The 15,702-nt window shown below is 35.0% G+C and overlaps 3 protein-coding genes across 5 annotated transcripts; 1 reads left to right on the top strand and 2 right to left on the bottom strand.

Annotated features, from left to right (window-relative positions):
- The first annotated feature begins 574 nt into the window (after nt 1-574).
- On the top strand, nt 575-9,191 carry LOC102589572 (isochorismate synthase, chloroplastic-like). Of its 3 annotated transcripts, XM_015312034.1 has the most exons (17): nt 575-787; nt 887-1,081; nt 3,180-3,400; nt 3,626-3,743; nt 3,844-3,960; nt 4,072-4,218; nt 4,443-4,517; nt 4,604-4,672; nt 5,462-5,580; nt 5,686-5,743; nt 6,016-6,126; nt 6,527-6,611; nt 7,038-7,135; nt 7,804-7,896; nt 8,031-8,106; nt 8,432-8,462; nt 9,105-9,177. In XM_015312034.1, the coding sequence occupies exons 1-16, from the start codon at nt 656-658 to the stop codon at nt 8,437-8,439; spliced, it is 1,722 nt and encodes a 573-aa protein (XP_015167520.1). In that variant the 5' UTR covers nt 575-655; the 3' UTR covers nt 8,440-8,462; nt 9,105-9,177. The 3 variants fall into 3 exon arrangements, with proteins under 3 accessions (XP_015167520.1, XP_006354794.1, XP_006354793.1); XM_006354732.2 differs by lacking the exon at nt 9,105-9,177 and having other exon boundaries at nt 8,432-8,788; XM_006354731.2 differs by lacking the exon at nt 8,432-8,462 and having other exon boundaries at nt 576-787; nt 9,105-9,191.
- On the bottom strand, nt 8,892-10,833 carry LOC102590126 (pectate lyase-like). Its single transcript, XM_006354733.2, has 4 exons — nt 10,612-10,833; nt 9,802-10,453; nt 9,445-9,687; nt 8,892-9,301 (listed from the first exon to the last, which is right to left on the bottom strand). The coding sequence occupies exons 1-4, from the start codon at nt 10,800-10,802 to the stop codon at nt 9,080-9,082; spliced, it is 1,308 nt and encodes a 435-aa protein (XP_006354795.1). The 5' UTR covers nt 10,803-10,833; the 3' UTR covers nt 8,892-9,079.
- A 546-nt stretch (nt 10,834-11,379) lies between these two features.
- On the bottom strand, nt 11,380-15,356 carry LOC102589247 (uncharacterized). The gene is made up of 2 exons (XM_006354730.2): nt 13,963-15,356; nt 11,380-11,907 (listed from the first exon to the last, which is right to left on the bottom strand). Exons 1-2 carry the CDS (start codon nt 15,141-15,143, stop codon nt 11,886-11,888), a joined length of 1,203 nt encoding a protein of 400 aa, XP_006354792.1. The 5' UTR covers nt 15,144-15,356; the 3' UTR covers nt 11,380-11,885.
- Nucleotides 15,357-15,702: the final 346 nt, after the last annotated feature.

Below are 15,702 nucleotides of genomic sequence, written 5' to 3'. Positions count from 1 at the left end.
TATGCGATATTTTTTTACGACGAACGGTGTCCAATATATGTGCCTACGCCACTGAAAGAGAGTATAAAGTAGAGGAAGAGATGAGTTGGCACAAGACGACAAGAGAGTTTTCACTCCTCCCATCTATTTGTGGTCTTGGTGGAAAAAATAAATATGAACAAAGAGAGTATAAAGTAAATACGAACAGAAAGAGTATAAAGTAAAGGAAGAGAGGAGTTGGCACAAGACGACGAGAGAGTTTCCGCTCCTTCCATCTATTTGTGGTCTTAGTGGACAAGTAAATATGGACCGAGAGTAGATAAAGTAGAGGAAGAGATGAGTTGGCACAAGAAGACAAGAGAGTTTTCACTCCTCCCATCTATTTGTGGTCTTAGTGGACAAGTAAATATGGACCGAGAGTAGATAAAGTAGAGGAAGAGATGAGTTGGCACAAGAAGACAAGAGAGTTTTCACTCCTCCCATCTATTTGTGGTCTTGGCATTCAACTTTATAGCGGCTAAGATGTCTAGTGGTGGCCCATTTCTTACATCATATCCATGGCCAATAATAAACTTTTGCGTATATAAAGACTATACTTGTTTATTGGGTTTAATTTTGTCTGTACAAATTGGTTACATTCAAACTAAATCAATATCAATTCCCAACTTCCATCTTAATGGCGGTAGGTATAAGACACTGCACCGTAAGGTTCATGGAACTTGAATCATCATCACTCATGAAATGCTCGCTCTCGTCTTCACCTCTGTATAGAAAGCAATCAGTTCACTTCTCCAATTCTTCTAGTCAAGTAAGATATAATGTATCAATTCTACAATTTGTGTGCTCTGTTTTTTCTTTATCTTCTAACTTTCGAATTATTGCATATTTTGTAATTAAACTAAAACAGAGATATAATCAATGTTGTTCATTGTCGATGAATGGATGCCAAGGCGATTCAAGAGATCCTATTGGAACCGTTGAAACTCGAACTTTGCCTGCAGTTTCTAGCCCTGCATTGGCCATGGAACGTCTCAATTCTGCCATCTCCGATATGATTAAGTCCGATCCTCCGCCTTACAATTCCGGCATTATTCGCCTTGAGGTAAATCCCCCAAATTTATCTGTGTATTTTATCACTCACGTTAATGTGCATCCATCAGAGGGGAACGGAACAAGATACTAATCATACTCCTTTTTTCTTTTGATCTTCAATCTGTGTCCGATATCCACTTTGTAGTCTAACAAAATCTGAAACGTTTCGGTAAAGCATACTTACGATATTCCTACTATAGAATCAAATTCGCGCCGAAAAGTCATAAAGTGTACTAATGATACTCCTTCTGTAGGAATCCTACACCGAAGTTATCTATCGTGTGTATATGACACGTGGTTGGCTCAGATTGGCCTAGAGAATTCTGATCTTATTCTTATCTACCTCCAATAAAACTGTTTCCAAAGTCCAAATGATTAATTGTCTTCACTCTACAAATAATAGCTCGTTAGGCTATATTTTATTAAAGTCTTATCTATTTCCTCCCTTTATTTTTATTTAAAAATAAGAGGTGCTTTAATTTTATGATGATGATTTAAAAAATAAAAATATAGTGTTCGGGATTATTTGAATTAGGTGCCTTAAGATGAACTTGAAACTTCTAAATCGCCCAACAAAGTTCTATCTTGTGGTTAGGAGATTTAAAATCTACATATATACACAAAAAATTTAAAGAAAAAATACTCTTTCTGTCTCACTTTATGTGACACTTTTTGCTTCTCGAGAGTCAAATAATCTAATTTAGACCGTGAATTCGGGTATAGAATCTTTAAAAAAAATTAAACAAAATTTATATATTTGGAAACTAGAGAAAAGTACTACAAGTCACAATGATTGACAATTTTAAAAATTTAAAAGATATATGAAAAATTTACGATAAAAAATAGATTTGTTTGAATCTCGAAATTCGAAAGATGTCACATAAATTGGGGTGGAAGGAGTACCTTATATGTATAGTGTATTTTATTGCCAAGAGGTTCGGATGAACACCATTGCCTAGATCTGCCCCCGATCAAGAAGACATTAATACAGTTTTTCCAATTTTACCCTTATTTAAACAGGATAAGTTAGTAAAAATTATACTTTTTTACTTTCTAGGAATGAATAGTTTCTTAAGGGGTGTGTCCAAGCTAAAACACCATTTATTTTTGAATGATGAGAGTATGTTTTTTTTTTTTAAAGAAAATGCTTGTTTTAGATTTTTTGGTATTTGACCAAGCTTTTAATAAAACAAATAAATATTTTAAAGAAAACATAGAAATTGTTTTTTGAAAATTTAAAAAGGGAGCTTTTCTCTGTGAATATTCTATAAATCTTAGCCGATAAGAGGGGTTTTTCAAATAGTCAGATGGTAAATATCCTCCAACTTTAATTGTAATTTTTTGGGTTTAAGTTATCAAGAGAAGTAAAAAGGTGAGAACTACTAGAGAGGAAAAAAAGAAAAACAAAAAAGAAATAATTTTCAAAATTTTGACCAAATATAAACTGCTAATCTAATATAGACAAAAGTGAAAACTTATTGATTAGCCAAATGTGGTAATCTTAAAAAAATATTTTTTTCAAAAAAATATATCTAACAAAAATACTTTTTCAAATAACCTTATTTTAGGAACTTGGCAAAACTGATTCCTGACTTATTTTAGTGGCACAAATATTTATAATTTATTTTACATAAAATTCAAAACCAGTCTCCATGATTGCCTTCGTAAGATAAAAATGAATAGATATCTTTATCTTAACCCAGATGACTCATATAGTCGGTCAAAAAATTCTTATTTTATTTCGCTTTTACTAAGTTATTTTTTTTTAATAAAAGTTATGGTAAGTAGCAACAATCATATAAATTGGGACTAATGATAATTTGTTTCAAAATCATTTAACTATGCATAATAACAATGTGTTGATCACTTTACATTTTTTATGGTGTTTAAGAAATCAAACACCTTTAGAAAAAAAATTGATTGAAAATTTTACAAACAAACATGAACACTTAAAAAAAAAAAAAAAAACTAATTGCGAAATTAATGTAATACGAGACTGAGGAAGTAGTTGTTATGATCATATTATGTACAATTTTGTTTGAGAATATTGATTTTGATATCTGAAAAAATGATAACAAATTTGTGAAAATTCTTATGATGTTGAGAAGGTGCCAATTGAAGAGCAGATTGAAGCACTTGAGTGGCTTCATGCGCAGAACCATCTCCTCCTCCCTCGCTGCTTCTTCTCCGGTCGAAGAGTTGCTTCTGAAATGTGCATCAACGGAGCTTCTTCTCATTCTAAATTGGTCAGTGTAGCTGGTGTTGGCTCTGCTGTCTTCTTTACTCATTTACGCCCCTTTTCATTAGACGATTGGCGTGCTATAAGAAGGTAATTTCATGCCTGCCCCCACTTTCTCAAATATGCACATTCCCTTTTTTTTGTTTGCATTGTGCTCCCCAATGCATGCACAAATTTTGTTTTGTTTGTACCCTAGCTTTGGGTTGGTGGTTTTCTTAGACTTGGGCAAGAATTGGATCTATTTTTAGCACAAGACCTTAGTTGAACTCATTGTTAATGTTCTGAACTATAGCAATCGTTTTATCTCTGCCAAAGGTTCCTCTCCAAGAAATGTCCACTAATTCGTGCTTATGGGGCAATCCGATTTGATGCAACAGCCGATATAGCTTCTGAATGGAGTGCTTTTGGCTCATTTTATTTCATGGTTCCTCAGGTAAATGAATCGACTTTCATCTCTTCATTGCTTGGGGTCTTTTTGTTAGACATATTGCCTCTTGAATATAATCCATCCATTGCTAGATGCTGAATGATAGGTTGAGTTTGATGAGCTTGAAGGAAGTTCAATTATTGCTGCAACTATTGCATGGGATAATGCTGCCTCATGGACATACCAGAGGGCAATAGATGCACTTCAGGCCACAATATGGCAGGTCTCCCCTTCTCGCTTCATTTAATCATTTTGGTTTGATTGTTCTATTTTATTCTAATTTTTCTCCTTTCCTCATTAACTTTTCTTTTCAACTCTATGTTTATGAATGCAGCTTTCCTCCGTTCTTATAACAGTGCAGAAGAAAAATCCTCATTCGCATATACTTGACAGTACTCATGTGCCGGGTAAAGCGTCTTGGGACAATGTGGTTAAGCGTGCTTTGCAAATAATAAGCAGAAATGACCCCGTACTGATCAAGGTTGTCAACCACTTGTGTTTTCTAATCACTTATGCTCTTCACCTTTGACCTTATATTTTACCAAAATATTGCTGTTTTACTGTAAAATAAAGTACTCCTATTTGTTATGGAGGACTATAGAAGTAGCCAAACTAAAATGAGATAATCTGATGCACACTTTAAGATATAGATTCATAATAAGTAAGTCTAGGTGGTTTTGAAGTGCATACCTTTTCTTGGAACAGGTGGTACTTGCTCGTAGCACCAGAGTTGTGACAGCTGCAGATATTGATCCGCTAACATGGCTGGCTTGCTTAAAGGTGTTCATTACCCGCCTTATTTTTTGAATAGTTCACTAGCATATTATCTCTTACTTTTGATAAAATATAGAGGGTTAAGTTTGCAGGTTGAAGGAGAAAATGCATATCAGTTCTGTTTGCAACCTCCCCATTCGCCGGCATTCATTGGAAACACTGTAAGTCAGAAGGCTTTCTCAATAACTAAATGGTGTCATGAAGCAATGTAAAAGGTGAAGTCCATGTAGTCAGTTTTAACTTTTATGTTCTTCAATTGATAGATCACATCAATTCTTTGGTGTGCATTCTATCAAAGTAGTTGTTACCATAGATTATGGTGCATCAACCAGGTGAAATGAAATTATTTTCACATGAAGAAGAAGACTTTTGAATTGTTATATATTGCAGCTTTCGTTATATCATCTTATATATACAGAGTTATTTTGACCAAAAATATTAATTTCAGTGATGGTGTATCTGGTAAAGTCAAAAAAGAAATCTGTTAATTATGCTTAAATTTTAAAAATGTTCCAGTATGAAATCCTAAAGGTATCGCCTTTAATGGTGAAAGGATATGAAGTTAAATTTCCTGACCAGTGGCCACAACCATTCCAAATGCGCTCAAGAATTTCAGATTAGACTCTTATTAAATTTCTGATGACTGAGCTTTCTTAAAATTTGCTTTGACTATGACTGTAGTAAATACACAATTTGCTGATGGCAAGTCTGGCTGATTATTTGTACTGGTGACAGCTGGATTCTTGTGACGAATCATCTATTAAAAGTTGTAGTAATCAGAACCCATACCCACCACCTTCTATTGATCCGAAGAGCATCAAGCTCACTTTTAAATCTCTCAAGTGCCAATTATTAGCCGTGGTAGCAAAAATACCTGGATCTTTTGTACACTTACTAGAAATTGAGGACATAGAATAATTTTATTTATTACTTATGCTCTTTTTGAATAGCCAGAGCAGCTATTTCATCGGGACCGCCTCAGCATTTGTAGTGAGGCTTTAGCTGGAACACGGGCTAGGGGTGGATCAGAGCTTCTGGATCTTAAGATAGAACAGGATTTACTATCCAGGTTCATCTTTCTGCTTTGTGTTATATAACTAAAGCACTACGTCATTATCATACTTATTTTTTTTTATTGGTGTATTATTTACTATATTCTTATATTTTTTCACAGTGCTAAAGACCATAATGAGTTTGCTATAGTACGGGAGTGCATAAGAAGAAGATTGGAGGTAATCTTGGTTAAATGGTTTCTGAACAGAATCTTAAGAAATTTCATTAGGGAAATAGAACTTTTGAGATCTTTAATTGGGGGATTGCACTGTTCATTTTAGTTTGGTGACACGTACATTTAATTGACGTTTTTAAAATTTTGCATGTCAAACTTGAACTATTCCGGCACTGGAATTTCTATAGTTCCTAATCCACTTTTAGGACATCTCAGGAACCCTTCATGTTGTATAAAACTAGTTGGAGCCTCTCTTAACATTATTTTGCTTCATAGGCTGTGTGTTCAAGCGTTTTAATTGAACCAAAGAAAGCAATAAGAAAATTTACAAGAGTTCAGCATCTTTACGCTCGATTGAGGGGGAGACTACAGGCTGAAGATGATGAGGTAAGTCTTAACGTCTTCTATCCCATTCATTACTTACCGAGTTGTAGTTGATGCAAGGCCTTATGAAACTCTTTAGTGTAGACAGGAAAAGTTTGCATGACAGCCTTGTTTATGGTTTCTTCAAACTTTTGTTATTCCCCCTGATTGAGACAGGTGGAGTTGGTTTTCATTGTTCTTGAGGTGGATTGTATGTTTTATGAGAGCCAAAACTGAATGAAGCATCTATTAGTATTTCATCAAACATTCTTCTTGAATTAGTTCATACTCACTTTAGTTGGCAAAAACTATAATTTTGAATCTCTATTATCCATAAAGATGTGCTGATGATATGTATAGGTCAATTTATTGCTTCCTCTGTTCCTTCTATAAAGCACCACACTAAGCATCTACAGTTTTCCAGTTTAAGATTTTGTCGTCCGTGCACCCTACTCCAGCAGTTTGTGGGTATCCTACAGAAGATGCACGGGCTTTTATTTCAGAAACGGGTATGTGCTAGTTGGTATACCTTTGCATGTTTGACTCTATTCTTGAACTAGCTAGCTCTTTGTGCACACCAAAATGATAGATAGATACTTATCTTGGTTGAGAGAATAAAAAAATAATGGAAAATTGTAGGCTTGTAGCTAAAGGATCACATTGTCCACTTATTATCGCAACCCACTTATGGAAAGCCAGATTCCTCTTGCTACAAAATGCTTATCTGTATCAACCCTAGGCTTCCATATGAAGCCTGGGCACTGGTACTTGGAAATGCTGTGATTAGTCATTACAATAAGCCTTTAATTAATGCGTAACTGTGAGAGAGTATTATCATTTTATGCAATGTCTTCATACAGACAGAATAATCAACTCAATGGCTTCTTGAACCTTGTGTTCTGGTATATGAGTTCTAACCAGCTGATGTTTCCCAGAAATGTTTGACCGAGGAATGTATGCTGGTCCTGTTGGTTGGTTTGGAGGAGAAGAGAGTGAATTTGCTGTTGGAATAAGGTCAGCTTTGGTTGAAAAGGTGAGGTTAATACTTCATAGCACTTCACCTTCATTCTGGAGTACATCTCTTGCAACTTTGCAAAACTAGTTTGCATGCATGTGCTCCACAGTATAGTAAGAATTAGCTGTTGGAATTTTAAAAAAATAAGAATTAAAAAGCACATGATGAATATTTTTATGAGAGGGTAATTATTTAAGACTTGAGGTCTACTGATCAAAAAAAGAGGCTCATCCACATAAAAACTTGTATGATAGTTTAGTTTTCTGTCCAAATTTATTTTATTATTAAGTATCAATAAACTAGATAAGTTTCCTATTTTTAGTTACCGTTACCTCAAAAATAAAGATAAGTTCCATGTTTATTGCTTCATATGTTAGGGAAAAAACCAATTTTCTGTCTTAACTAATTTCTAATCCAAATTTTATTGCACGCATATTTAATATATTCAAAATCTTATAAGATTAACATCAAATAATTTTTTTGTAACATTTATGGGATCAATTTTATATGCTTCTGACTTCATTTTTAGAATTCCTTTTAGGAATCCAGTCTTACTTGACTTTGGCACTTACAACAAATCTGAGATTGGATATAAGCACAAAATGCATCATTTGTTTACTTTCTGCATAAGGCTTTCCAGTGATACATATTTTATATATGGCGTGCTGATGAAATGTAATAACTAGGGTCTTGGTGCATTAATTTATGCGGGAACTGGGATAGTGGAAGGAAGTGATTCATCTCTAGAATGGGAAGAGCTAGAGCTAAAGACTTCACAGGTATCTTTAATAATTATTTTCTATGCTATTAGACAGGTCTTTTATTATCTAGAGTGTGAAGAGCTCCTCTACCCTCTGACAGCAATGACAACATAATCTTTTTTTCTGCTGCATCTTTCTATCGTCTCCTGCAGTTCACCAAATTGATGAAACTTGAGGCACCTCTTTTGACTAGAGGACAAAATAGGATTATCAATCAGAATCAGAAAGGTTTGTCATGCCTGCCGTATCATATTTAGTTTGTCTACACCTCTCTTTGTGAAAGCAATTGTGGTTTCTGAAATTAATTTGTGGAGGGGGGGAGAAAATTATATTGCCATCTTTTCACATTCTTTGTATGCAAATATCATCAACCTGTCATATGTAATTTTGGGGATGAAAAATAATCCAAATATTTATGATTTTACTCATTGTTTTGGATAATTCATTTGTTTGATCACTTTGATTTTGCCACTTACAAGCTACTCTAATTATTTTTGTGTGAGCAACTCTTTACAGATCTTACACTGATTGATTAACATTTTTGGCAATTTAGTGAGATGACATTTTCTTGGAGGAGAGATGACGTACGTCAATCATATGATATAATACCGTTATCTTCAGCTTTTGATAGCAAATCAGATATACGATTTAGCTTCCAGCTTTAGTTAGCAAAATGCAAGAGAAATCAACACCCAAATTTTCATTCTTATTGTTTGTTCAATATTTATGTAATCAGTAGTTGCCTTAGCAAGCAATTATGCCCTTCCATTGACATAACACAAGAAGTAGAAAATTTGTATAAATGATTACCTTGTACAGATGTATATACTTTTTTTGTTAGTGGAACATCTGATTCCAAAACTAGGGATATTGGTGACAAAATACAGAAAACCTTCATGTTTGTGTTGTAGAAGAGTAATATCTATCTTTTACAAGAACACCTTGTTGTTCCCAATGTGTGATCATGAAAAATAGCTATATCAATTCACATTGCAGTTTTATTTGATTTGTCACTTTTTTACATTGATAGAAGGAAAAAGGACATTGTGTCAAGAATTTACAGAAGCACAGAGCATCAAAAACCTAAAAGTTTTTCCATCTTAGCTCACACTCATTCTCCCCTTCTACTTACCAGCGTTGCATGTGAGAGGAGAAAGGGAGCAAACTGACTTTCTATAGTTTCAAGTCCTATTGACAAGCTCTAACAAGGCTTCCCCTCAATGCAGTTCAAAGAGCCTGAAAATCTTGTTAGCCTGCCCGCGTCTGATCCTGCCCTGGGGTGGATCATATCAGGACCCGTCATGAATTTATGATTGCGATTTCCAGATTCCACGAAGAAGGCTCCATTCATCATCAGATCTCCCTGTGATCTCCACACCCAATTCTTCCACACACTCTCAGGTGAATAATCCCTTTTGGTCACCTACAATAAAAGGTAAATGAGAATGAGCATGTATCTTCAACAAGAGTTAGTCATGTGTAGTATTCTTGATTTATTCATTCTTTTCATGAACACAAGATTGTGGTGCAACCTTGTTGGTTATAGATATTGTTGATCTTGTTTACCTCTTTAGCGTTAGGGTTAGGCGGAGCGATGAAACGATTGCCCTGGCTGAGGATGGTAGGGTGTTGACTTCCACCAATGGCATACATAATCCAGTGAGTATAGTCATTGTTGACAGCATGAACAAATCCCCATCTCACTCTTGGCATCCTCTGGATCAGCCCTTGGCCAAAGTGATTAAAAGCAAGTGTTATTTGTAGGATTGCGTCCTGTTTGTAGCTGTCACTTGCTCCAAACAACATAACCTAAACAAAAACATATTGCAGATATTAAAACACTCTGGCTGTTTGCAGTCTCTGGTAGAAAATGTTGTCAGTATATTGAATTTAAGCATAAATCCAGTTTTGGAGCTAATTTACGTCATTATGGTGGGTGAAATGGCAGTTGGAAATGGTAATAGCAGTTGAAGCCTGCACAGCATCAATGAGTCCATCATCACAATTAGACATGGAAACATGATCAATCCAAATGTTTGTTGATCCAAAGATTGAAATACCATCACCATCACTTCTTGTTCGAAAACCATAATGATTGATCGAGTCTCTAATTAGTCCACCATTACCAGACTTTATATCATGGATATGAAGACCATGAATAATCACATTGTTTATGTACTGTAACATCAAACTAGCACCACCAGTAATATGCACTTGTTGTCCTCTGGCATCAATTGTCTTGTCGCCTGTCATGATAAGTTCTTGGTTAAGCTTAATGACCATGTGATGTGCAAATATGATCCATAGTGGCCCTGGCTGAATGACTGCATGGCGCAGTGTCCCTGGCTTAGGATTCACCATATCGTTGTCCCCAGGGTCAGTTACTATGTAGATTTTGCCACCTTTGCCACCAGTCGTATGGTGGCCAAATCCAAGAACACAATCTGCTAGCTTCTGGCGATTTTTAGCCCAATGTGGGTCACATCTCCAGCAACGATCAATAGGGTTAGTAGCCACACATGGACCATTGTACTTGTGCAAGTCCCTTCTTGTGCTATTGCTACCTTCTTCCGACCTTCAAATCAAAATAAGATGTACCATGAAAAAACTTGCTTAGGTGATCCTTTTACGCGTACATATATATATATATATATTATTGAATCTCATCGTTGTAATGAAAGCTTCTAGTGTAACCAGTGGCAAAAGGTGTTCAAAAAATGTGAGAGGAAATACCTGTGAACATGTTTGTTCAAATTAGCTGCAACTTTTTCAGGATGAGGGTTATAGGATTCTTTAGCATTTTTATTTGCTTGGGTGGCTCGAGTCCTCCACACCTCATCAAACTCTCCAATATTAGCCTCAATGCTAAAAACTAGTGTGCACAAAATTACAAAGAAACTCAACCTATTTTTGAGAGTTACCATTTTTCAATTATAGGTAGCTTTATTTGTAAACACATTCTTTTCTCTCTTTACTTAGAAAATATTCTGAGTTTTTGTTTAAATAAAAGTAAAAGGGAGAGGAAATGAGAATGAGAAACAGTGAGGGAAAAGTGGGGAACCGTTTTCCCTCTTAACGGTCAACTGTTGGTCTACTGTTTTATCCAGAGATATTGGATGGTGTTTACGTAATTTTCATGGATTTTTTAATTGGTAATTATCATATCATCATATGAATAAGTGGAAGACAAAAATTTACAATGTAAACTTACTAATATTCTTGTTTTAGCGCATCTTTTTCACCGCAATCTGCGTTATTATATCCAAATTCGAAAGAGAATATTTAGGGGAGCCGTTATTATTGCAAGATTTTTTTGGAAAGAATTCGTTAAGGATAACAAAAATTTAGGTAAAAAGATTACATTGAAAGGGTAAAAGCAAATTTCAAAAACTATTTTGGGTTCATTCCTAAACCAAATTAGTTTACTATGCAAGAGTTAAGTACATTTCTCCGTCATATTAAACACCCCAAAAAATCAAAGTGCTTGGATTAACACAGGTATTAAGAAAAGGATTAACATGACCAAGTTAATTAAAATCTACTGCAAAAACTAGTTTACAAATTGTCACCGTGTCAATTGTCAACTGCAAGACATGCATTCCAAAACGACAAAACGGAAGCACGCCTGTTTGTTCTATTTAGTTTTTTTCAATGCTATTTTTTAAACTAATCAAAACCATATTCAAAGAGTAATAATCTAATACAGTGATATACTCAGCAGAGGCTTAACTAGCTTAGAGTACAGAAAACATGGGCTTGAACACTTGCCCAATAAATATATTATCGCGTATACTTTAAATAAATGAAAAGACAAGTCTGCATTCTTTCTCTGTGTCTCGTGTTGTAAAGCCAAGAGAATGGAAGCTCTAAATCAGTTTACTCACAACAAATGCAATCAACACCATAGATCTCATTTACCCATTAGTCCAATAGAATGTGACGCGGTTGAACTTGTCAGACTCTCCAACTGCATATTCAGCATAAACTGAAACCAGGAGATATCAGCCTCATGCTACATCGCCAGCCAGCCTGCAACATACTTGAGTATCAAAGAACTGCATTCTATCTAGAGAACTTCCGAGAGCTTGAAAACCAAAAGAATTGAGCAATAGAGTTATGCTTCTTAATTTTAAAATAGAGTGAAGGCATTCAAGTTCATCCATCAATCATGTACTTCACTGTTTGTCAATATCCTTAGACCCCTTGGTAGGATGACTGGGGAAAAGTAAGATAATGAAAGGAAAAGATTATCCAATTCATATATTTTTTTTTGAACATTGGTAAAGTATTATCCAATTCATATATTGACGAGAGTCACAAAGGAATAAATTTTTAGCATGACCAGAGAGACGGGATACCTATTTGCATAAATAGGGGATCTTGATGATGTCAAAAGTTTACTTATATAAATAGATAAAATTGTCAATAGAGTTCAGCTTCAGTGCATTTGAGAACTTCAAAACTGAATTTAATTTAAAATAATGCATAAACTTGTCAACAGGAGAAAGAAAGGAAATCTACCCAAACACATAACCTACAAATAGCCATGAAAAAATTAACAGTCAATATCCTATTACCCATAAACTTACTATACAACGATATTGTGAATAGTCACAGTTTTCATTCCCACAGAGGGGAAAGAGACTAAACCAACAGTAGCCAAATTACCAAACCCAACTGTGAAAGCACAAGTCTGTTTCATCTTCCATTTGACAACCTTCCATCAATATTATTCGTTTAGACTAAGCATATAAATACATGCGGAGACGCACAGGAGGACATTTTACCTGGTGGTGGCCAAAAATAAATATTGGTGGTACTTCCAAGCAGCACAGGCAAAAAAAGTGTTAGCACAGAGGGAGGAAGGGGAGATGGTGGTATTTGATAAGAGGAATGTCGACAGACACAACGATGGCAGTAATACAAGAGCTAAGCAGGCATATCTAAGTTGCCAGCAATAGTGGTTCCAGATTATATTTGATGATTTCTATCTCATTCTTGATTGTCTTGAAAGTACCATTACATAAAGTGATTGGTTGTTGTCCAACATTGCAGAATGGGGCTCTCCAGCATAGGCAATTCCCCATTAATTGGAAAGGAAGAAAATTGGAATTTCAAGGTACTCTAGTATGTTATATACTTAGAAGGATGGATAATTTTTATCTCTACAACCTATAATTCATCAAATAACTTAATTTTTTTTATAAACAAGAAATCCACGAGCGCTATCGCCACACAGCTCCAAATTCACAGATAGTGGGCCCGCCTTACTACCATTTTCCACTTGAAAACCATACTTTATGCTGGCAAAAGGGTTCACACCTGTGGCATGCACCTATTCCACAGAATCCATATATAACTTATAACTTAATAAAGCTATTAAACATGAATAATCCTAAGGCACAAGTACATTACATACCATAGTGGTTCTATTTACTTTGGGTTGCATTTGAATGGCACACACGCCCTATCTCTATCATACTCACTAATCTGTGTGATTCAATATGGCTATGGAAGGTTCCAGATTCAAGCTCACATCATCCCAAAATTAGCAATTTCACCACTAAGCTAGTCAATATCTATGAATGGTCAAGTTCTCATCATTCAAAGATTAGCAATTTTACCATCTTTCCAAGCTATTCAATATCTATGAATGGTCAAGTTATCATCATCCAAAGATTAGCAATTTTACCATCTTTTCGAGCAATTCAAAATCTATGAATGGACCACAATCCACATCCAATATTTATCCCATGTTATCTTTTTTTATTAATAAAGGGAAACAGATGTTTACAGGGATATCAGCAGCAACAACTATAAATGAGTTACCATCTTCAATATTAACACTACGTTATGTGAGTTCTGCTACACAAATTTAAGAACTGAAAAACATGTATACAGATCATTGGACATCCTCCTGGAAAAATGAACTTAGGGATATGTTTAATACTTAAACCTACTTTAGGGCATTCCTAAAAAATGAACTTAGGATACCACAGATCAAATTTAAGAATTAATTCCACGAAGAACTTGGAACAAGAAAAATAAGTGATAATACAGCAAGTTTCAAGTTCAATCACAAACCTTTGTGTTTTGATTTTCAATGCCTCGGTCACATTTGACAAGATGCCACATATTTTTGCTTCTGCAGTTAAAGAATTGACAACTTCTTCTAAAGATTTCAATTCCTCATGAAACTCTTGATGTAAAACCAAAGAAGAGAAATGCTCATCCACAACCAAACCAAGGCACTTAACTATGTCCTCGAGTGAAGGAACCCATTCACAAGCCTTCAACCCCAATTCAAATGGTGCCTTAGGACAAGGACACACCTGAGGAAACCTCTCATATTTATTCAACCACTTTTGCAAGTACCGAATCAAAACCATTATCTCTGAACCAGTTAATTTACTAATGCAAGCACCCAAAATAACTTCATCAACATTCCTCGATGCAAGCAAATAATGCAAACACATTTCAGAAACTGAGAACCCATCATGTGCTAGCATAAGCAATAATGAAGCATCCCTAGCTATATCCATCCTGACCGGACCGAGGCTCACATCCTTTGCCTTCTCAATTGCAGACATTGCTTGACTCTCCCATTCCCTCCTCACATTAATCAAAGTACTATCCCCATTTTTGGAAAGGGAAAGAAAATATTTCAACACACACATCATATCATAAGTTTGAATATCTAATACATGCTTTACACACAAAACAACCAACCAAGATTGTTTCTTTTCAATTAGGTTATTTATCAAACTTGATATGCCTGAATGATCAACAATGCCATTAACAATCATACTCTCCAAGATCTCCCAAGTCTCTAAAACAACACAAGCCTCCAAAACCAAACCCTTAACATCTCTACCCATAAAACTACCCAGCTTTTCAATCATTTTTACAATATTATCCTCATCCACCTTATCAGGACTAACTGAAATCCCAAATATATCCCAGATTCCCGTCATATAGGAAACCAACACCTCAAAGAATTCTTCTTTATTGAATGTGTTAGGGTTTTTCATCATCTTCTTCAAATTTTTGAAGAACTTTTGTCCTGACTCAATCACTTCAACATCAGTTGATAAAAGGCTCCACCCAGTTCCTCGCTTGAGTAGCGAAATATCATCGCTCTCCTCCTTTTCGGGTTTCAGTTGAAGCAGAGCTGGTTCGGAGTTGAGAACAATAGAGAAATCACCATCGGAGGTGGTTGGAGAATTTTCAATGGAAGCTTTGGTGATAACTTCCAGCAAAGACATTGAGAAAAATGGATACTTTCTTCGATTGTAGAGAGGAAATGGCTGAGGAGAAAAAGATAACACCAGGTTCTTCAGGAAGGGCGGCGGACAACGGAGGAGGCAACGGCGGCTCTAGGGTAAGGCAGGGAAGCCCTTTACAACAAAAGAAGTAGTACTATTGTATTATGGGAAAAGGAGAACATATACTCTTTAATTTTGTGATATAGAGCATATACTTATGTTATAAAAATGTTTAAAAAGTGGTGAGTATATATATTGTTATTTTATTTATTTATTTAAAAAATGGGGATGGTGAAGGAGAAATAGGTTATTGAATTAAAAAAAAATCTTAAACTTTAGTTTTTAAATTTTGAAAATATCAATTAGTTTTAAAAATTATCTCATCCTTTTTTTATTACTACTTCACTGCACCATTAATTAGACGGTAAAGATATATATGCACTATTTTTTACTTATGGTATATTTCTCTAAATTATAAAGTTGAAGAGTATATTTATGGAAAAACTACTTAATAAGACATACTTCACTATCATATATACATATTTTACCTCTAATTTAA

This window comes from Solanum tuberosum, unplaced genomic scaffold (genome assembly GCF_000226075.1).
Source record: "Solanum tuberosum cultivar DM 1-3 516 R44 unplaced genomic scaffold, SolTub_3.0 scf00180, whole genome shotgun sequence".
NCBI classification, from domain to species: Eukaryota; Viridiplantae; Streptophyta; class Magnoliopsida; order Solanales; family Solanaceae; genus Solanum; species Solanum tuberosum.
The sequence above is the reverse complement of the archived record's forward strand: the minus strand, read 5'-3'. Positions and strand labels throughout refer to the sequence as shown.